Source organism: Doryrhamphus excisus, chromosome 12 (assembly GCF_030265055.1).
Source record: "Doryrhamphus excisus isolate RoL2022-K1 chromosome 12, RoL_Dexc_1.0, whole genome shotgun sequence".
In the NCBI taxonomy this organism is placed as follows: domain Eukaryota; kingdom Metazoa; phylum Chordata; class Actinopteri; order Syngnathiformes; family Syngnathidae; genus Doryrhamphus; species Doryrhamphus excisus.
This window is the reverse complement of record NC_080477.1, coordinates 13,624,788-13,646,114: the sequence shown is the minus strand read 5'-3', so window position 1 is coordinate 13,646,114 and position 21,327 is coordinate 13,624,788. Positions and strand designations below refer to the sequence as shown.

Genomic DNA, 21,327 nt, shown 5'->3' with positions numbered 1-21,327 from the left:
AAATGAAGAAAAATCTTGTGGCTGGGATTGGCTGGCAACCAGGAGGTACCCTGCCACATGCAAGTCGGCTGGGATAGGCTCCAGCATAACCCTGTGACCCTAATAAAGACAAGCAGCATAGAATATGGACGGATGTGATATAATATGGACCACATTTGGAGAAACAAAACAAAAGTAACCAGCTTTTTACATCAACAAATTTCTGTGTCTGATAACCTGTCATATCTCACAAGGAAGGGGAAATACAAAATGTTATTTTCTCAGAAAAACTCATCAGCAGACATGCTACTGCAGCTTCACCAAGTGTGCGGTTTTGCAGCTTTTAACTGGGTTTGTCCTCTGCTTGCTTTTTTACAATGATGCTGTGCAGCAGCGGTGGCGCCATCAGCCTCAGACAGTCTCTGACTTCCACACGTCACTGCTTCTGGGCTGTTCTTGGCCCATCACATGAACCGTCCTACCAAACTCCCAACGATAGCTTCAGGTTACCTGAAAACAATGACATCATTTTGCCGACAAGAACACCAGCTCTTCGTGCAGATCTATAGGACAACGGACATTTGATACACAAGCTGTTCTAAGATGGTACTAAGTGGAATGAATGGCTCATCAAAGTCCAATAATGTCCATACCCATTAAATGGTTTTGTCTTGGATATTTTACAGAAAGACAAAAAAAGCAAGGCACTGTCATTCTTCATTCTGCCAGATGGAAACCATATAGTCTTCCGGGCTAGTTTGCAGGCTAATAAAGTGACATCAGAAATCTAAGCGTCAAGTGCAGGGGTCTCCAACAGGTATTTGGCCATCTGATTTTGAGTAGCTCATCATAGGGTCAAAGAATATTTAATCAAATTCTTAATAATAAAACAAAATTTGATAACTGAATTACCACCAGGACAGAGCCAACGTACACAGGGTACAAAATGAATATTCAGAATGATTGGTTCAATTACAGATGACAAAGCATTTCTGCTATCTGCAAGGCATGTCATGTCGCTCACTTCATTCAGTTTTCTGAACTGTAGAGAATTAACTCAATAGACAAAAGCAGCACATAATTGGACAATGTCAAGCAAATTGGGCATCTGCACTACAAAAATAAACACTGAATGGTGACTAGTTTACATGTGCTTTGTGGTCTTGGAAGAGGTGTTCGGACTTGTACAACTGGAGCACGAGGCTGTTTCCGGTGAATGTTGACCTCCACCGAGACTGCCCTTTGTCACCAATTCTGTTCCTAATTTTCATGGACAGAATTTCTAGCTTTCTAGCTGAGTCCAGCTGTGGCCTCATCAGGCTGTTGACTGATTTGCAGCTCAGTGTGAAGCTTTTGGGGATGAGGATCAGCACCTCCTAATCCGATTCCATGGTTCTCAGTCAGTAAAGGGTGCTCCGTCCGGGTGGGGAGTGAGAGGTCTTGCCTCAGTTGGAGGCATTCAAGTATCTCGGGGTCTTGTTCATGAGTGAGGGAACTTTGAGTGTGAGGTCGACTTGCAGATCGGCGCAGCGTCTGCAGTCACTGCACCAGACCGTCGTGGACAGAGCTGAGCCGGAAGGCAAAGCTTTACAGCTCAATCTATGTTCCCACCCTCACCTATAGTATGAGCTGAAAGAAAGCGACTGCAGACAAATAGGTTTCATCCGACTTGGTGTCCTCCTGGTGGAACTGGAAGAGGTCTGGATTCCCTACTCAGAATGCTGCCTCGGGACCTGGACCCCGGATAAGTGGAAGATAATGGCTGGATGGATGGTGACAACAAAGACTTTCCAGCCCAAACTGTCTGTTTGTGCGTAAAATGAAAGATAACATCTTTACACAAAAAATATTGTGCGTAAAATGAAAGATAACATCTTTACACAAAAAATATGAGTAAATAGTTTTCCTGAAAATGATTATATAACCAAAAAAATCACGAGGAAACAGTTGAAAAAATTAAAAAAACACAGAACTTAGTGTTTAGTTTGTGGTCATTTTAATTCAAATCCCTTACATAGTCTACATATACACTTTCTTTTTCATAGATGTTATTTTGAAGCCAATGAATGTAGTCATGGAGGTACATCAAAACCCACTCAGTCCCATTCCTCCTCATCTCTGAACTGGTCCTCTCTGGGTGGCTCTTGAAACCTGATGTTTGCCAGCATGTCCCTCATTGCCACCATGAGGCGATTCACTTCCTGGTTTAGCTCCTGTCCAGCTCGTGCCACCTCCAAGTCATCCTCCTGCCTCAGGCCAGCCTTGACAAAGAAAGATTCGGCTATAAAAATAAATAAAGGTCTAACTGCAATGTCTCTCTTTTATATGGCTGATTACAGCTAAGGGAATGTGGCATGCGTAAGTGAGAGGGTAAGCCAGTCGTTTTCTCTAAATTGGTAAGCCACAGTTGTTTTCACGAACATGATGATGTCGTTTGGAAGTACAGAGCTTGCAGCCTTTGTTACATGTTCTTTATCCAAACTGAAAGATGGCTATCCAGATGACACCACCACCGCCTTGTGCCCATATGTTTACATTAAGATTTACAGCTGATGGTTTGTGAAGGAGGAGCTGGGCTCAGCATACTGGTAAGTAAGTACTTAAGTACATTTAAGTAAGTACTGTGGTACATTTTTATTCCTTTTGGTGAAGCCAAGCTACATAAGCGTGATTCAACATTAGCGTCATTTGTCAGTATGATGCAGTGCAATTATACACCTCTGCAAATCACCATCAAAAATAATCAACTATCATTAACATTATCATCTTTGTAAAAGCAGAATGCTTCATTATTTCAATAGATCTAATGAAAAGGAAAGTGTGCTGGTTTTCTAGCAAATACATTTGATGTGTCTTGAAAAAAGTAGCTTAAGTGCCAACATAATTAATGCTAAGTAGAGCAGTGTATTTCCTTTGCGTTCCACCATGTAAAATATCCAGGAAGACCATTAGACATACTATCCTTCTTCCCTACATTGCATTCATTGCTACCGGGTCTCACTGTATAGTGGTAAATAAGCAGAAGGAAAGTTGCTGCAGATTGGTCAAAATTTCTACAAAATCTGGATTAACAACCAAACTCAAAATCAATACAACAGACAAGAACGCTTCAAAAAAAAAAATCATTTCATTTCATTCTTATTTTGGTTTTCCACAACATGTTGGGTAACAAAATACTTGTATTAAAGTCATGTGCCTTCTTTCATTTTTATCCACTTGCTGCCTTTTGCCTGAGGCTCATCATGAGTGTTGGAAAGAAATGTTATCCTCACAGAACAGCTGTGCTATCAAAGTTTCTGCCAGGGATGAGTGAGTACACCACTATCTGTATCTGTATACCCATCTAAATTATCTGTATTCCGATCCGCACTTGGGAGTGGGCGGGGTATAAACCGGAAATGTGTGTTTTAACTGGAAATGGGCAGAGCTTAAAGATGGACTTAAAGCTGTGCATTATTTTAAGTCTAAAATTTATTTGGATTGATCAGAAGTTGCTATATGTATTGTTTATTATTATTCACACCATGTGTATGTGTGTAAGGCCCTGTGATTGGCTGGCGACCAGTCCAGGGTGTACCCCGCCTCTTGCCCGAAGACAGCTGGGATAGGCTCCAGCACTCCCCGCGACCATTGTGAGGATAAGTGGTAGAAAATGAGTGAATGAATGAATGTGTGTGCCCGCTGTCTTGGTAAAAACACATTGTATTTTATGAAACAAGTTCAAGATTGCAAGGTGCATACTACAACCTATTGAGAGGGGTGTAATATTTTAGCCATACATGCAAATTACTTACTACTAAGGTACTTATAAAATTGCACTTCTGGTTGGATGCTAACTGCATTTTGTTGCCCTGTACCAGTGACATGAGCAATAACAATAAAGTTGAATCTAATCTAATCTAATCTAATCTAATCTAATCTAATCTAATCTAATCTAATCTAAATTGCTTGATGCCGCCCTTGTGCGCTATCGCCACCCTATAGTTGCTATTTATACAGCTTCTGCATATACAGTGGTTTGAAAAAGTTTGGGCACCCTTGATAATTTTCAAGATTTTCCTTTATAAATCACTGGTTGTTGGGATCAGCAAATGCAGTTGAATATATCATATAGCAGACGAACACAGTGATGGATGAGAAGTGAAATGAAGTTTATAGGATTAATAGCTCTCAAACGGTGTAATTCAAAACTGAAAGGTATTATATTAGTACAGGCCAATTTTTCATTGTTCACATTGAGTGTGTATACAGAGCATTAGAATGTACAGGTTTTTGTAACAATATGGAAAATGACCAATTGCTGCTCCAAGGGTTACATGGTACTGTAAATGTGCACTCACCTGAAGGTTGAAGTTTGGCAGCAAGGAACGGAAAAACAGTGACAATGTGCTCTCATTGGATGCTCCAACATGCTGCCTAAATGCACACAGAGGTACAAAACGTTATACAGCTAAGCAGAGGTATGACTAGCATTGGTCACTAAATCAATGAGTGAAGATCTGAATGTCTTATATTACCTCTCCGGCCTTGTGTATGACACCACAGAGTCCAATGGGGGAAGGGGGTCGAATCCCATCATGGGCTGAGTGGTCACCTCCTGACAGTCAAGCAAAAGCAGAAGTGTCAAGCAAGTATGTGATAAAGCTATTGTAAACTAAGTCAATACCAAAGATGTAATTAAATGTTTTAATAAACGCTTGATCCCAATAATGCATTTACAGCGTTCTCTCATTAATCGTGATGGTTTGGTTCCCAAAATAGGCCACAATAATTGAAATCTGCGAAGTAGCCAACTATACAACTTAGGATTGGGTCCATATCACCCAATCCTATTTTATAGTAATATTTATTTATTTTATTAAAATCATGGTATATAATATATACCATGATTTTACTGATCCGGCCTGAAATATTTTCCTCCATGTGGCCCTTAAGCTAAAGATGGGTTTGACACCCCTGTTGATGTTGATGATTTTTGGATTTTCTTGAGGCTTCATCATGAAACAACTTCAATACGTATCCGAGGTGTCTTTTTCCAGTGAGACTCCAAACAAGCTCAGACATCCCCAAGATGTCTGCATGAAATGTATTAAAGTTGCTGAACATTTTATATGTTGTGCACAGAGAAAAAAACAACCTCTGGTTGGCAAGAAAATTGCAGCTGTCTTCTTGTCTTTCACAACCACCAATGAACACAACACTTTATCATTTACACTCTCTCCTCCACTTTATCAAGTAAACTCTCAAAAGGCTGCAGAGATTTATTAAAAAGAAAGAGATGAAACGTTAAACACAGTTTGACAGAATAATTTCACATGAGAAAATCATTCTCATTAATAGTCCACTGCCCATCAAAACTTTGCTTTCACTGTAGGCTAAAAGAGGATACCCTGCAGTTATTTGAATGGGAAGACTGTCTTACCAGAGGCAGACTGGATGTAGCCTCTTTGATCTCAGACAGCAGAACATGACGATGAATGTTCCGTGGAGCACTCTGATACCTCTGTTTTCGCCTACAACACAATAGAAATAAGTAAACCGATCTTTATGAAAAGTCAATAAAACCCAACTACACTTACTCTTTGATGTTAGCCAAGTTGAGTGGCGAGGACAACGACAAGTATACCATTTTTGATGCTACACTACATTGCAGTTTGATGGGAATTATTCCATTTTTAGTCTTTGTCACACTTGAAATGATATGATATGAAAATGATATGGTCATTTTGTGTGACTTTATAGCTATTCTTGTGACATGAAGAATTATACAGGGCTATTTGACTTTGATGGCTTCCACTGTTATGTTTGTCATGTGCTTTTGTGTCACAGTACTGTTGTGTAAACATGACAGAACCAGGAAACTTCACGTTGTAAAATCACATTGATCTAGATCAGGGGTCGGGAACCTTTTTGGCTATAAGAGCCATGAAGACCAGATATTTTAAAATGTGTATCTGTGAGAGCCATATACATTTTTTTAAACATTGAATGCAATAAAATGTGTGCATTTTTATGTAAGACCAACAGTTTTAGATATAATGGGCTCTAATTACGTAGACCAGGCACACTACCCCACGCCAATGGGGTGTGGCCAGCACACTTTTGTGAGCAGCACAGTGTCTAATAATAAATCAAATACTTGCTGCCATTAATGCAACTTCTGCTGCTGCATGGTTTTGCACCGTACTCAGTATATTTCATTCTTTTGGCCATCTTTACCAGAATGCTTGGTTCTGCAGCTTAGCTAGGTGACTATTTGACTAAAGGATGAAAGTTTACATTTACATCTTAATGACCGAGGTACACTACCGCATTACCCAGTAATAATCGAGTTTTGGTGTTAGACCTGGAAAATATCATCAGGAAAGATAGATATGGTCAGCCGTATTGCAGTAGAAAATAGATGGACGGATTAAAATGCATAAGAAAGTTGTTGATTTTTAATATTTTTAACAGTGATTTCTGTGATGTTTACTTTAAAATGTTAGCAAACATACATTTTTATTGTGGTAAATGCTTGAGAGCCAGATACAGTCATCAAAAGAGCCCTACCTGGCTCCCGAGCCATAGGTTCCCTACCTCTGATCTAGATTATCACAAAGGTTTTGACACACTTTCTCATTCCAATGCACTTATAAGAAAGCAGCACAAGCTGAGCTCACTTGTTTTGGCAGTCTTCCACCAGTGAGTCTTTTGCGTCAATTCGACATAGGACCTCTTTCACACTCTCTTCCAGCCAAAGCATAACTGCTGCTTCCCTCCACAGGCTGTACATCCTCCCCACATATAAAGCAGTCAGTTCAGCCAAGGCTGGTGGCTGTCTGGAGGGAGTAAATGCATATGTCACAGAGGGCTAGTAGATAGTAGAAGAAATATGAGTAGTAACACCAATAAGACAACATTAGGAAGGAAGTTTACATTACCCAAACTGACTGCTAGGGCCAAAGAAAGCATGTGAAGTGACCGTGGCATCAGGCTGCACAGTACACAGATCCAGTAAAGGCATCAAAACTAGAAAACACACAGAGATTTGTCATGACCTTGACATTAAAAGAGTATAATTGTTTAGATATGATGAGCAAATAAAGTATGGTGCTGTTCAAGATAGAAGTATCGGCGCATATGCTTGTTAGTGGTTTTCTGACCTCCAGGGAACATGATTAGCGCATCCTGTAGCATCCGATCAGCTTTGTGTTTTGCTTTATCACTTTCTTCAGGCTCTATATCTTCCTGCTGACTGAGTTGGAAGTGGCAGAGTGCAGTGGAGAAAGCAAAGTTTGGTAGCTGGGATAGATTTCTGTGCTCCTGAGACAGACAAATAATGCGTGTCCACCAATAGAAAGTTGACCACGTAAAATGAAACATACAGTATTTGGGAAAATATGAAGCACAATTTTACCTCCCAGTCCTCATGAAGCTGGAGGAGAGACTGGTATTGTCTGGAACGCAGCATCAGAAAATCAACAAGCAGCAGCATGCAAAGCGGGTCCGAGTCCGGGTCCAAACTAGTGGAAGTAAAAAAAAAAAAAACAATTTATGAAGTCAGATATGAAACAATCCTCTCTAAGAAATAACAACAATATTTCCAGTGGCCGAGTGGTTAGAGCACAGGCCACACATGGATTTTGCATGTTCTCCCCGTGCATACGGGTTTTCTCCGGGTACTCCGGTTTCCTCCCACATTCCAAAAACATGTTAGGTTAACTGGCGACTCCAAATTGTCCATAGGTATGAATGTGAGTGTGAATGGTTGTTTGTCTATATGCGCCCCATGATTGCCTGGCGACCAGTCCGGGGTGTACCCCGCCTCTCGCCCGAAGACAGCTGGGATAGGCTCCATCACCCCCCCACCCCTGTGAGGATAAGCGGTAGAAAATGAATGAATGCACGGCATCACGCCAGACAGTGTCTTCTGTGAAATACCAACTTAAATGTAAAAAATCACAATTTAAATTTCCTGTGCCAATGACTACTTAAATCAGTATAATTGCAATTTTATGGTATTTCAAAAGGCAACAAACAGACCAATGTCTTAGACCACAAACATTTCAAGGCATTTGCGTGACGAGTCAAAGTACAGGACATTCTTGTTTGCTCAGACTTTTAGTATTGCGTGCCATCCTATACTAAGCAAAAACATAACAAAGGAGCTTTGTTCCATTACATACTGTTGTATATGTACTGTAATTATTTGACATCTCAAATTTTGTTTTTGCACTTTCAAATATTTCTGTTCTTCTTCTCCTACCTCAGAATCAGTTTGCAGTACTCTAAAGCTGTCCGGGGGCATCCTCTCTTCTCAAGGAACATCATGTGCTTGTACAGAGCCAGATAAAATGCCCTGAAAAGAAATATCAGTATATTTCTGCGAACTTTTGGGGAAATGAAAGTCACAAACAATTTGGTATAACGTGTTTTAAAATGAACCAGACATTCCTAAACAAAGGACAGTTAAGTAAAGCAAGCGAAATAAAAAATATCCATCCAACCTGTTTTCTGGTCTGCGATAATCCAGTCTGCAGTTACCAGAGGTCAGACTGAATACAGGGTGAAACGCACACTCAAAGCTGTACAAGGCCCTCTCTGGAACAAAAAACAGAATATTTGATCAATCAACAAATACTGTACACATCACATATAGTGGTACTGCGGTTACTGTCCTAGTTAACATGGAAGAAACCAAATACTGATGCTTGCATAAAAGACCATATTGTAAGACATGTCTGTAAGGGTCTACTGGTTATTCAGAGTCTAAATAACTCATCTTACTGGTCTCAATTTAGACCACTTAAAGCGATACGCTGCTCTGGTAAAATAAAGAGAAGCTATTAGAACTACACACCAAGTGACTATCCATGACTAATGCTGATAATGCTATTAGTTTAATGCTACTTTACTACATAATGCTGCTTTAAAATAAAGTACAGGTAGTTAATGGGGGGCCGCACGATGGCCCACACAGTCAGGAGATCGGAAAGACCTGGGTTCAATTTTCTGCTTGGGCATCTCTGTGTGGCGTTTGCATGTTCTCCCCGTGCATGTGTGGGTTTTCTCCGGGTACTCCCGTTTCCTCCCACCTTCCAAAAACATGCATGTTAGGTTAACTGGCGACTACAAATTGTCCATAGGTATGAATGTGAGTGTGAATAGTTGTTTGTCTATATGTGTCCTGCGAATGGCTGGCAACGAGTCCAGTGTACCCCGCCTCTCGCCCAAGGACAGCTGGGATAGGCTCCAGCATACCTACAAGCCTAATGATAGGCGGCATAGAAAATGGTTGGATGGTTGGTGGGTATAAAACAAGGTTCAAAACCATTCACGCTCTGGTTCTGAGGGGGTCTTCATTCATTCATGGGTTCATTCATTCTTGTTTTGTGTCAACGATCCTCACCAATGAGGTCCCTTGCCATCTCCTGATCCTCCTGTATGCGACATACATCAGAGAGTTGCAGTAAAGAATCAGTGTGGTAGGGGTTCAGCTGCAGCAGAGCCTGAAGAGGCAGCGACATACGAGTATTGTTAGAATGTGTGACTCTCTATATACATAATGTTTATTGGGTTCATTTATATTTTAGTTTGTTTTCTTTTAATATATATTTTAAGTAGTTTTGCAGAATCTCAGAATTTTTTGTCCAGTCATTAGAATGACTTTGTGCCACAATTCAGCGGTCGGCGAGTAAATATTACCACGCACGAACGTTCTCCTCATGGTTTCAACCATCTTATATATCCATTATTGTTCATTATATATTCGTATAGCCATCGAGGCATGATGTCATAAATGTCATTGTTTACGTTTTCATCATTTGTACCAGTACAAGTCATTTCTTATCATTGGAAAAATCTATACCGGTACATAAAATATATCGCCCAACCCTAATTCTGAACAATCTAAAGTACAATATACAATAAATGCGCTGTTAGAATATAGCTAAATATAAATTGGCAATGGAAAGAAAGAAGCCTCTGTTATTCTATTTCAAAACATTTTAAGAACACTGAAAATATATTTTCATTACAATTATCCTGTTGTCCACCTTCAAATTGTAATTGTTTACGGATGGTAACTTGTTTGGGGAAGAAAATTCAATTTTTGAGGTGACTTAATGAAGCATTTGTTTTCCCTCAAAATCAGATCACTAGATAGTCAGCAGTTCTTTAAATAAGCACAGTGCACACACAAACAAAATATGAAAGGAGTAATAGTGTGCTTTATATTCATTAGACTTGGATTTTGACTGTATATAATTACAAAAGGACAAAGCAGAGCAATGCGGTTTTACCACAATGTTGTTTGGATCCATGGACTCAACAGCATCAAAGAACTTGAACTGTACTTGCTGGTAGTCGCGACCATGCTCAAAAGTGAAGTATTGGATGCCATCTTTTGACTCGAGTAAGGTCATTGAGATTCCTGGAGAGACATACAACGCCTAAAGTGCATACAGTACTCAAGACTAGGAAACCTTTAATAGCATAAAGATCACGAACAGGCAGTCTTTATGATGACATCGACATCAATATCACAAAAGCTACATTCTTCTTCTAATTTTATATGTAATCACAGCATATTTAAACTCCATGAATAAAAAGGGTTTCCGCTACATGCAACTGATAGTGGCAGCCCACCACTGCAAAATAAAAGCCACCACACCTTAAAAATGAACTTGAAAACAATGTTGAGTAGTATAGAAGTGACTATCAGATTCATGCTAACCTACTTTTTAAAGTGTCACTCAACAACCTTGTTCTCTTGAAGTCATAATACTGACGGCTTGTCTTGTTCCTTATGCTACCATAGCTCATTGCTAGCGGTAGCTGACTAGCTGATGTTGAGTAGTTCACCATAATTAATAAATAATGAAATAAAATAAAAAGTAAAGTTAATTAATAAATATTATATACATAATAAATATATATAGATAAATAAATATTTCTTTATGTGCCTCCACCCTCCACCCCTGAGGCCAGGCACCGCCACAGTTTAAAAAAAATTCTAGGGGAAACCCTGAATAAGTGTAATAGATGTTACTATAGACTGGAAGTTTCAAAGTGTATGTGTGCGCTTTTTATATTTTGAATTAGTTACAGTAAGGATGACAATGCACAGGCATAACTTATGCAACACGTGACATACTGTATAGAAATAGATTGAGACAAGACAAAGCCAACCTGGCCGGCTGAAGCGAGGCCAACTGTCTTTGGGGCTGGTCATCCATGTGCTGCGATGAAACTGTCTATTCCGCTGTCGAGGTCTGTTAACAATGACAAGAGGATGAGGGGCATGCGGACAGATATTGACACATAATTCCTCACATGCACACCGATGAGATTTTTACCTCTGATCTCCTAAAACAGCTCGACTCCCAAAATATCTCTTCAGTTCTGTCTCTGGATTCAAATTCCTACAAGAAAACAAATGTTCAGTGGGCGCTAGGCCTGGGACAATAATTCATTGATCAATCACACAATAAATGAAAATGAACTTGATAATTTTGCCGGCCTCAATACATTGCCATGTGTCCGTTTTACTCTTCTCTTGCCTCATATACCTCATGTGATCGGAATCGGCAGCAAAAAACCCTGATTGGAGCATAGTTCATCTTCGATATTGCAGCAATTCCTCCAAAGACACCCAGAATGGAGTGGAAAAACCCCAGATAAGGTAAAATCAATGTAGTGCAAATCAATTAAACTAACATTAATGTAATGCCACGTGGAAGGATAGGATTCTGTTAATTATGCCTACTGTCGAATGTGCAGCTAGTTTATTGTAATGGCATGATGTTAAAGTTAACGTGACTTCATACAGGCTTTATTTAATCTGCAAAAAGACAGCGCTGTAAGTTAAGATGGAAAATTTTAGCTCACTCATCATCCATCCATCTTCAATGCCGTTTATCCACACTCGGGTCGCGGGTATGCTGGAGCCTATCCCAGCTGTCTTTGGGCAAGAGGCGGGTTACACCCCGGACTGGTCGCCAGCCAATTGCAGATACATGACATTGTACAAGTAAATATTGTCAATACATAACATTACATATGATATGGAAAATGTGGTGTATTACCTAATGTAAAAATCTAAATCTAATAGGTAAAAGGAAAGTACAACCACAATTAAAACATAATTAAATGCATACTTCTGCATCTATGTCAGTCTAATCAGAACATTACTGTGTGTTGTCAGGAAAAGACGAATGATAAATGTGGTCCACCTATACAAACCAGATGCTTGTATTCTAACCTGTGCTCCACATATAAGACAGGTCTTCTGTCGGATGTTCCACAATCATTTTGTAATGTCAAACCATTGGACTGCTCCAGGTTTTCCAGCAGTGAATCAATATTGTCATCTGGTGCCGGTGCTTCCTGACATAAGACAGAAATCAATGTGAAATACATGTTGGAAGGCTGAGAAGCACGTATGTGGCAATCAGAGAATGTGTGTTTACCTGAACATTGTCCGCCTTAACTTTCGCTTTCTTTTTCTTCTTCTTTTTCTTAACAGAAGACACAGGCTGAAGGGGAGTAAACAAATAAATACACTCCAACAATGTACAAAAGTTGATTAACAACCAAGATAACGCCCCCTTCAACCTCATGTTGCTAAGCTTTACCTCATTTGGCCTTTGACCGCTGTTCTCTTTGCTGTCACTGTTTTCTGTTTCGAGTGATTTATTTCCATCAAGTTTTTCTGTGTCTTCATCTGCAGAGTTTTTTTCTGGATCACTTATCTAGTAAAATGAAATTAAATGCATTGGATATTGTCTGTCAGTCACAATTTGACCTGAGCTAATATGTTGCTAATATGTCGGAGCTTTGTGTAAAGATCAGATGTCCAGCAACAACTGAGAATTGCTACGAAATGATTTGTTTTGTGAGCTTAAGGACTTGTATTGTTATCGTAATGTAATGTAATAACCTTATATCTATGAAACAGGCTACCACCACTAGCAAGCAACTGCTAACATATTTTAAGCTCAAGTCGGAGGTAAATGGTACAAGATTACATTCTAAATTAACTCTATTGTCGTCTTACCATTTCAAAAATGGCACACATGTTTTTACGGTCTTTGTTTTTCTTTGACTTTCGGTTATTGCCATTGCTGTGTGACGGTGGACTGACACTGGACGTGTCCAACTCTTCTCCCTCGCTCTCAGCCACATCGGGGCTACCTGTCAAAGTTAGCTCCCCGATGGCAACCGCCTCCTGACCCCGCGGTTTTCCTTTCAGCCTTCGCAAAGCCCTGCTTGACATCGTTGGCTGGTCACTCCGATACGGATGTTAAAATAATGGCGACTAAAGTAGCATTTACGTTAGTTCACATACAAAATAACAGACAAGAACTGTGCAGACATATTGCTGGAGTTTTTACTTCTTCACTTCCTTATTTTCCAGGCGCAACCACTTAATTGAGATCTACTGCCTCCAACAGGACAAAGAGGGGAACACACAGTAAATAATGCTGATGTCTCTTGCTCAGCGGCAGTTGAAATCAAAACAGCCTATAGGCATGAAGGGGGACATAAAACGCATCTTTAAAGACCGTAATAAGAATGGATCTTTACATAACAATAAGGATATTTTGTAAAATAAAATAAAACATTAAAAATAACAGCAACTAAGAGCAAAAAATTAATAAGACATTTCAAACTGCCAGCTTTTCTGGCCTATAAATGTATTTAGAATGTTATATTCTTGTGTTAAATGATGCCAAAGTTTCAGATAATGAGGTTTGCGCATTTGGATGAAATTTGAGATGGCTGAAAATGCTCCATTTCAGAAGGCATGGTAAAACTGCCCCTTTGTGATGTCACAGAGGAGTGGACTTCCTTATATGGGCGTGGTTATAAGCCAGTAAGCTTTCTGCCTTGCCGCAAACTCTGCCTCTGTGTTTACAATGCTAGCAATGGCTCACAAAAAGTGTTTATTTGGGTGTAAGGGCAAGACGCATTTGTTTACAATTCCTAACCACGCCATCAGGCATAGGTGGCTGGAGTTCCTGATTCTCTAACAGCAAATGAAAATATACAAGCATAATAGATTCCCTTTAAAACAAAACAACCTACAGATCAGAGGCCTACACTTTTTCCACCAAGAGCTGCACACTGACTTTTGCATTTATTTTCAAAAAGGTTAAAATCAACCCTGTAGATACAGTAAAGTTAGATGCTAATACAGTGGGGAGTATTTGAAGAACAAAGTCTTTGTTTTACAGGTGACAAAGCATGTTATTATTAGTACTGTGTTAACATTTTTCTTTACATTATGTCTTTTTACTTTTAACTCTTGTCCGACTGTACCTTGTGTGCACAATAAGGTTGCTTTACACAAAGTAATAAAACAATGAAAAAGCAATTATAGGCTTATTATATATAATAATTGAGGGGGAAAAAATCACACTTTTTACAAATGAAAGATTTTACAAATGTTTTATACACACACATATATATAATTTAACATTTAAAAAATGGGGAGTCTTCCTCGTGTTTCCGCACAAGACACCAATTGTAACAAAAACCATTGTAATTTGAAAGTGCAATGACATTGGACTAAACTTGTCCAAATTACCCTAGCGGAACAAAGTATTCATTTGTCTGTCAATAATATACTGCAGTGAGAAAGTGTGTGAGGGGGCAATGAGAAAGAGGGGAAATTCCAAAATAGTGAAATTCAGGGTGTTTTCACAATAGGAAACGTCAAGTATCGTCATTTAAAAGGGGAAGTAAGCCATGAAAATGTAGACCTGACAAAGATAATTTATTTACATTAAGGAAAAAAAATCTAAACATAACATTTTTTAAAAATGACCTATATCAGTGTTCAACAGGGGAAAAAAACCAAAGGTCAAAGACCGAGTGTATTGCTGTATACAGATGTATTACAGTGAACGGATATAGCAGATGCAGCAGGAAACTTTGATCACAGGCGTAAACACACGTTTATATTAATCGTATGTGATTGCCACTATGCAGTTGCAAAGTCCAGTATGTGACATATTTTCCCACACATAAAATAATACATTAATTTCACCAACCGTCGCTCTAAACAACAACACTTACCAAAGACATAAAGTTAATGAAACCTCTCCATTTGAGCAAAACCACAGAATGGAGAAGTCAAACAGGTCAGGTTACTTCTCATCAATGACAGACATGGGATTGTCATAAGAGGCGTCGTCCAGGTCATCAAAAGTTTTCCTGCGCATCTCTGGTGGCGGTCTTGGTGGAGGATTCTGAGGTGGATTCTTAATGCTTGGAGCTGGTCTCCTGACTTCTTTCCTTGGGAGAATGGGCTCCCAGTGTTCACCATGAATGGCCGCCTTAAAAAGGGAATAGAAATAAGAAACAAGTCAGTAATAAATTATATAGATATGCAAATATGCTGGCACAAGAACATAACACTTCACTAAATGTGCCATTAGAAAAACTTTAGAAATGTGTTGGCACACAAACAAGTGCGGAATGACCCTGCCACACCTCTTTCTGCTCAGATTTCACTACAGAGGTATGTCTCAACAGCTGTACCAGTAATGAACAATCTCTTGAAGCCATTTCCTTGTTTCCACCAACTTCCTGCGTCGGCTGCACAACATGTAACAATTGAACTCACTGAAAGGTAGATGAGGCTGGCGATTCCGAGGCAGACACATCCTAGGACAGTAGCTAGCATAAAACCAGCCGGAACACACAGCCTGGGAAACAGAAGAGATGCTTTATTAAACAGAACAAGTTTTTGGTTGGATGGAATGCTGCCTTGCAAAAGAAGGTGGTTGTGCTTGAACTCACGCAGCATGTAGAAAGGCTCTGACATAGTAGTTCCTTGTCAGGGGTCCAAATGCTTTCACACACAAAGTAAAACAGTACTGGCCCCTGTCCATGGAAAAAAAATATAAGATGTGCATTGATACAACACATGTTGGCCACCATTAAATGGCATCACTTACTTCCTTTCCACACCAGTGCCTTTGGCCCTCCTGCTTCTTGGGTACTCAAGCAGACACACAAACACGCCAGCTGCACTGCACAACTCTGTCAAGGCTTTCTTATCAGACAGGTTTTGCTGACAGGTATAATTAAACACATATTTAAATACATACCAGTGACATGGCATGACTATGATGGCGTGTTTAGAAGGTTCTAACCTTTTAAACTGATCATACGTATATCATATTTCAGCATAGATATGTTTTGCTTATTTTTTTTTAACCGAGGGACTTTGCAACAGGTTTATGGGTTGAGTTGTTAATATACACGCATATTGCAGGCAGCAAACAAACAAAAACATTTCAAGGGTGTTTTATGGAAGTATAAAAGGATACACAGCATAAGCTGCAAACTGCCACCCTCTGAACAGTCCAGCTACGCCCACAATGCCTCCAGTGAGGAGAACTGAAAGAAGGAAGCATGTCAAAGATGTCAAAATTCAAAGAAACTATTTCATCTTCAAATACGACACATGCATACTTGACAATCATAATATAATGGAATTTAATCCAATTTAAAATTATGAATTTACAAAAAACACAGAAAGTAAAAAAAACATATTTATATATGAGATAAAAAAAATGTATATTAAAACAAATATCTTTAGGAGTAAACATCAGATCAACATTATAAACAATTGAATGTAAAAATATATAAACTTACTGAGTCCAGCAGCCAGAGCCTGCTCATTGGCCCACATAGCCCACTCAATCTTCCCCATGTTTTCTTCAGTACTCTCGACAAGGAAATGTTCTCTCTGAGAAACATTGGGTGCTGCATGAGGAAAAAAAGGAAGGTACCTACCTGTGACACGCCCACTCAAGCATCACTTCCTGTAGGAGGAACCAGTTAGCTTTACTGAACTATTGTTGTCAGCCATCCACAAATATCCTTTATTATTTATTTTTAACTTTCAACTGTTCAAATGTTTAATAGTTATTTCCACACCTACCCAGTGCGCTACACTTGCTATATCTTGGATCTTCTCCTTTTTCAAACCAATCTACTAAAGAGAAATAAACAGTGAAATGTTTTTTTTGCCATTTATTTTTCAGTGACTGCTGGGAAATTCATGCAGTACATACAAAATCTGATAAAAAGCAATGTTGTATTATTACACAATTACATGGAGCCTTTACTTTACTAAATGAAAATATTGCATAGTTTAGTGTCCTGGTCAAAGTCATAATTACACAGTTGCCATGACAAATTCACAACCTCCATGACAAAATCCAATCAATTAGTGGTAAGTAGTAAAAATGTCATCACTAAAAAAGAATCTGTCAATGCCTTGATTGAGAGACCAATACAAAATGCAGTTACATATTAGCAACAATTTTGTGATTTACTCCATTGGCTCCTTCTTGTGCATGATGCCTCACAGTGTACTTTGGTAACCCAATAGGCCCAAGCAGATGCTGTGTGGGGTCCTTCACAATACATGGACCTGGACCAGCCTTTGAAAACATAAGAAACAAAGTGAGTATAAAAAAATACTACATATACTTGTAGTGAAGGAGCTGGTGTTTGATTAAGAACTGTGGGAAGCACCGGGGATGACTGACTAGGTGTGTTTGCACATACCTTAGTGCTGATAATGTAGCTAATTCCTGTAGGCATAGGCTCCAAACCAATAGCCTGTTTCAACTCTGCAGAAATGTCAGTTTGAGGAACGGGGAGACCTTTAACAAATCTACAGAAAAGGAAAGGATTTGATCACACACTTAAAGTGGGCAAAAATGCAATGGGACAGTACACATTTGAAGACAAAAATATTTAGTAAAGTCTGGCGGTCCCAATCACTGCGAGAACATATCCATCTGGAGTTTGCATGTTCTCACCATGAGTGGGTTTTTTCCGCTTCCTCACACAGTCAACATTAGCCACATTAGGTTAATTGGAAACTCTAAACTGTCCATGTGTATGAGTGTGAGCATGAATGGTTGCTGTGTAAATGTATCCTGTGATTGACTGGTGACCAGTTCAGAGTGTACCCCGCCTCTTACCCAAAGTCAGCTGGGATAGGCTCCAGCAACTATAATGTGTGCAAGTGGGATAAATAATGGTGATATGGCGAAAAGTAGATTAGATAATTGCCCACTCACTCTCCTCCATTGGTCTCCGGAGGGAAGAAATGTCGGACAGCTTGAGTAAAGTCAGGAACATGTTGTTGTAAAGTGAATATCACAGCATTGGGTCCTGCATCAAAGGTGTACGCCACCTAGAAGAACACAAAAATCTGTCTTTATATGTCATATACACAGCAATTGTTTTATGTTCTAAGAATCTGAAGCCCATGCCATAATGTCAGAAAATAAAACACATGGTGTGAAATGCAAGTACAAGGAAGTAAGTTAAGACAGGTACTTTACCTGCCTGTCAACTCTTCAACGGGAGCTATTTTTAGACAGCATTTTCTTTGTGCTAGGTTAGTTACGTCACATCTTATGTGGCTGGGCCCTTGACTAAAAGCAGTGATGAAATATGCTGTTTTAAAATGGAAAAAAGGGATGTTGCTTACCCTAGTCTCACCATAGTATTGGTTATAGCGATGCACCATGTTGATGACTTGATGAGACACACTATTGAGGTAGAATATAGGAGGGTACGTGTCCAGGCAGGTGGCATGAAACTGGTTACTGTCCTTCATGGTTAGTTCAGCAAAAGCAGTAAAGTCTTTCCTGCGCACTGCATCAATCATGGCTACCATGCGACCTGGGACAACCGACTCAGCCCGGTGCTACAAACACAGAAAAATACATTTTCAGGTGTGTTAATCTTGGGTGAGAAACTCATGTGTCCCTATTGCACTTTTTGAGGGGAATTTTGCTCATCATCTACAACCCTTATTTTAAGACATGAACACACGTCTTTCTCTTTTGCCTGCAGACGAAACAATGTTGATAATAATAAAAATAATAGTAATGATGATGATGATGTCACTACAGCTTAGTTAATATATGTAAATGGAGCGTTGTTGGAGCTTTGGGGATTTTTTTAAGGATGGCTTATTAGCCAAAGTAAATGCCTCCAATTATGTGCCATAATGAGTTGTCTCTTTTTTTATGTGTTTTTATTGCTTTAGAACACACAGAAAAACATATGTGTTCATGACTCACAAAAGGATTGTGGATGATGGGCAAAATTACACAAAAAAGAAATTGTGCAATTTTTATTGAAGCCACGTTTCCACCAAGCAATGCAGTTCGGTTTAGCTCATCATGGCAAAATGTCTGGATTGTGTTTCTTTTTCAGGGTGTGTGATAATAGCTATGTAAATACATTAAAGCAATGGAACCAAATGTAACCTGTCCATAAATTAATAAAAAAAGAAAGACAGGTGATACTATAAATAAAGGATAACAAGTGACTTACATGCTGTACGGAACGGGAAAGGGCAAAAGGTTTATTTTGATACCACCCTAACTTTTCGGAGTCACAACTTGAGAACTGAAACCTTGACTGCTTGGTGAAAACGGAGCTTAAAGTACACACAATTGTGTGACTCGTGAGGTTATGTAAAGTACCTTTAGGAGACAGCTGGTTTGTACACTAGTTTGCATGCCAGAGGTGCTACCCACAGGTTTGCGCTCAGCACTGACCTGTGACAAACACATAATTGCAATTATAACCAACTTGCCCAACTTGTATTTTTTCCTCATACTTCATCTTGTCATGTTAAATCCCTCCCTTCATCATACTCATGCAGCAACATACCACAAGCACAAGTATTCTCAGTTCAGGCCAATGTGTCTCTGGCTCCACCTGCTGGGCAAGGCTGTCCTTGCCATCCCGCTGCTGTCCCATGATCCACTGGACAAAACCCCCATACATACTCCTGCATGCACTGCCTGAACCTTGACGGGCGACTGCAGACAATTCCCCTTCTACACCAAACGCCTGGGCCAGCGTGTACACTGTAAAGTCCGTGATGAAAGCAGAGTGTAAGTGCTATTAAATGAAATATCATTGAAGGTTTTGTGCAACATATTAACTCACCTAAACATGCAAAACCAGCTGCAGAGGAAGCAAGTCCAGCAGCAGTGGGGAAATTGTTGATGGAACAGATGTGAACCTTATGAGACAAACAAGTAGAATCCGAATCCGGGTCGTCATCATTCCGCCTTTTCCTTGCAAGACGTCGAACTGGACAGAGGAGAAAAAGACAGAATGGCAGCATTAACTTTAGCTCTTTTATTATTAAAATAGTGAAGACCAGTCTTACTTTCTCTCAGACAGGACTGTAGTCTCGGTTGGCTGATATCCTCCTCTTTCCCGTTGAGCCATAGTCGATCTTCTCGAAAAGACTTGCTGGTGGATACAGTTGTAGTTGTTTTCAGCTGGATAGATTGAACAACAAATCCACAATTACTGCCTTTGTTTGAGACCTTAAAATACAACTATATATTAAACAGTGATGGGCTTTTTTGCAACATGGGGTCAAAATGCATGTACAGTAATATGACAGCACTATTTAAAGAGTTAAATAGTTTATCAGTGGCAATCCAAACCCACAAATAATGGACAAGAACTTTATCAAACAAACATTTAATTTGATTACCTGATCTTGATGAAGTGTGACACTCAGCGATGAGTTAATGGGTAGAATTAAGTCCTCATCCCTTTTCCCCCCTGAAAATATAATTTTTTAAAAATCCAACCAAAATTAAAGCCTGACCAGGGATAAAGCTGACATGTTACTGCTAAACAGGTCACGTGGGCAAGTAATGCATTAGTCGTTCCAATTGTGAAGGCTGGATGAAGTCAGAAACAGAAAGTCAAGTTGATACTCACAGTATTTAACGACAGCTATATTCACAGGAGCGGTGCATGTAACCATGTGCACCTTCTCCATGTTGTCGTCGGGCATATTTGTATTTACGTTGAATAGTTTTATAGTACACTATGTAAAATGACAACAGAAGCCCTCCTTGAGTTCAGTAAACACGTTAGCTAGCATGACCGAACTCTGTCTTTGACAAACCTCTACCGCTATTGTGATTGGTTGATGTTAAACACGTGGCTAAAACAGCAACCAATCAAAAATAACTTCTGTAGCCTGTGTAGTTTGACTAGCCAATAGCAGATTATCAGACCACACTGGTGCGAAGACTGGCATCAGACCATGTCGTTATATTATGATGTGAATTATTACAACTGAGGAATACAAATGATCGCATCACACTATTTTATGAATTTATATTTGATTTGTGCACTACCTTATTTACCTATTCCAGTGATTCTATATTGCGCAGCTACATTAATAACCCATATATTAAAACCCCTTTCGTCTTTAGATATTAAGATGCCTAAAATTCCAATAACCAGTAATTGAGAGTCAACTGTTTAGATTTACATGTG

General features: G+C 39.4%; 3 protein-coding genes across 4 annotated transcripts; all 3 read right to left on the bottom strand.

Moving 5' to 3' along the window:
- Positions 1–1,952: 1,952 nt before the first annotated feature.
- Positions 1,953–13,391, bottom strand: tcf25 (transcription factor 25 (basic helix-loop-helix)). The gene is made up of 18 exons (XM_058089694.1): positions 13,019–13,391; positions 12,597–12,713; positions 12,432–12,497; positions 12,224–12,348; positions 11,319–11,384; positions 11,152–11,234; positions 10,263–10,393; positions 9,371–9,470; positions 8,469–8,562; positions 8,228–8,320; positions 7,379–7,484; positions 7,125–7,284; positions 6,903–6,990; positions 6,642–6,800; positions 5,402–5,492; positions 4,497–4,576; positions 4,320–4,395; positions 1,953–2,240 (listed from the first exon to the last, which is right to left on the bottom strand). The coding sequence occupies exons 1-18, from the start codon at positions 13,235–13,237 to the stop codon at positions 2,076–2,078; spliced, it is 2,019 nt and encodes a 672-aa protein (XP_057945677.1). The 5' UTR covers positions 13,238–13,391; the 3' UTR covers positions 1,953–2,075.
- A 1,330-nt stretch (positions 13,392–14,721) lies between these two features.
- Positions 14,722–16,757, bottom strand: LOC131139758 (cytochrome b-245 light chain). Its single transcript, XM_058089637.1, has 6 exons — positions 16,630–16,757; positions 16,302–16,371; positions 15,927–16,001; positions 15,769–15,852; positions 15,593–15,674; positions 14,722–15,302 (listed from the first exon to the last, which is right to left on the bottom strand). Exons 1-6 carry the CDS (start codon positions 16,685–16,687, stop codon positions 15,114–15,116), a joined length of 558 nt encoding a protein of 185 aa, XP_057945620.1. The 5' UTR covers positions 16,688–16,757; the 3' UTR covers positions 14,722–15,113.
- A 238-nt stretch (positions 16,758–16,995) lies between these two features.
- mvda (mevalonate (diphospho) decarboxylase a) lies at positions 16,996–20,973 on the bottom strand. Of its 2 annotated transcripts, XM_058089635.1 has the most exons (10): positions 20,761–20,973; positions 20,528–20,598; positions 20,192–20,306; positions 19,966–20,112; positions 19,684–19,883; positions 19,494–19,568; positions 18,488–18,706; positions 18,072–18,187; positions 17,551–17,659; positions 16,996–17,423 (listed from the first exon to the last, which is right to left on the bottom strand). In XM_058089635.1, the coding sequence occupies exons 1-10, from the start codon at positions 20,834–20,836 to the stop codon at positions 17,286–17,288; spliced, it is 1,266 nt and encodes a 421-aa protein (XP_057945618.1). In that variant the 5' UTR covers positions 20,837–20,973; the 3' UTR covers positions 16,996–17,285. The 2 variants fall into 2 exon arrangements, with proteins under 2 accessions (XP_057945618.1, XP_057945619.1); XM_058089636.1 differs by lacking the exon at positions 18,488–18,706.
- Positions 20,974–21,327: the final 354 nt, after the last annotated feature.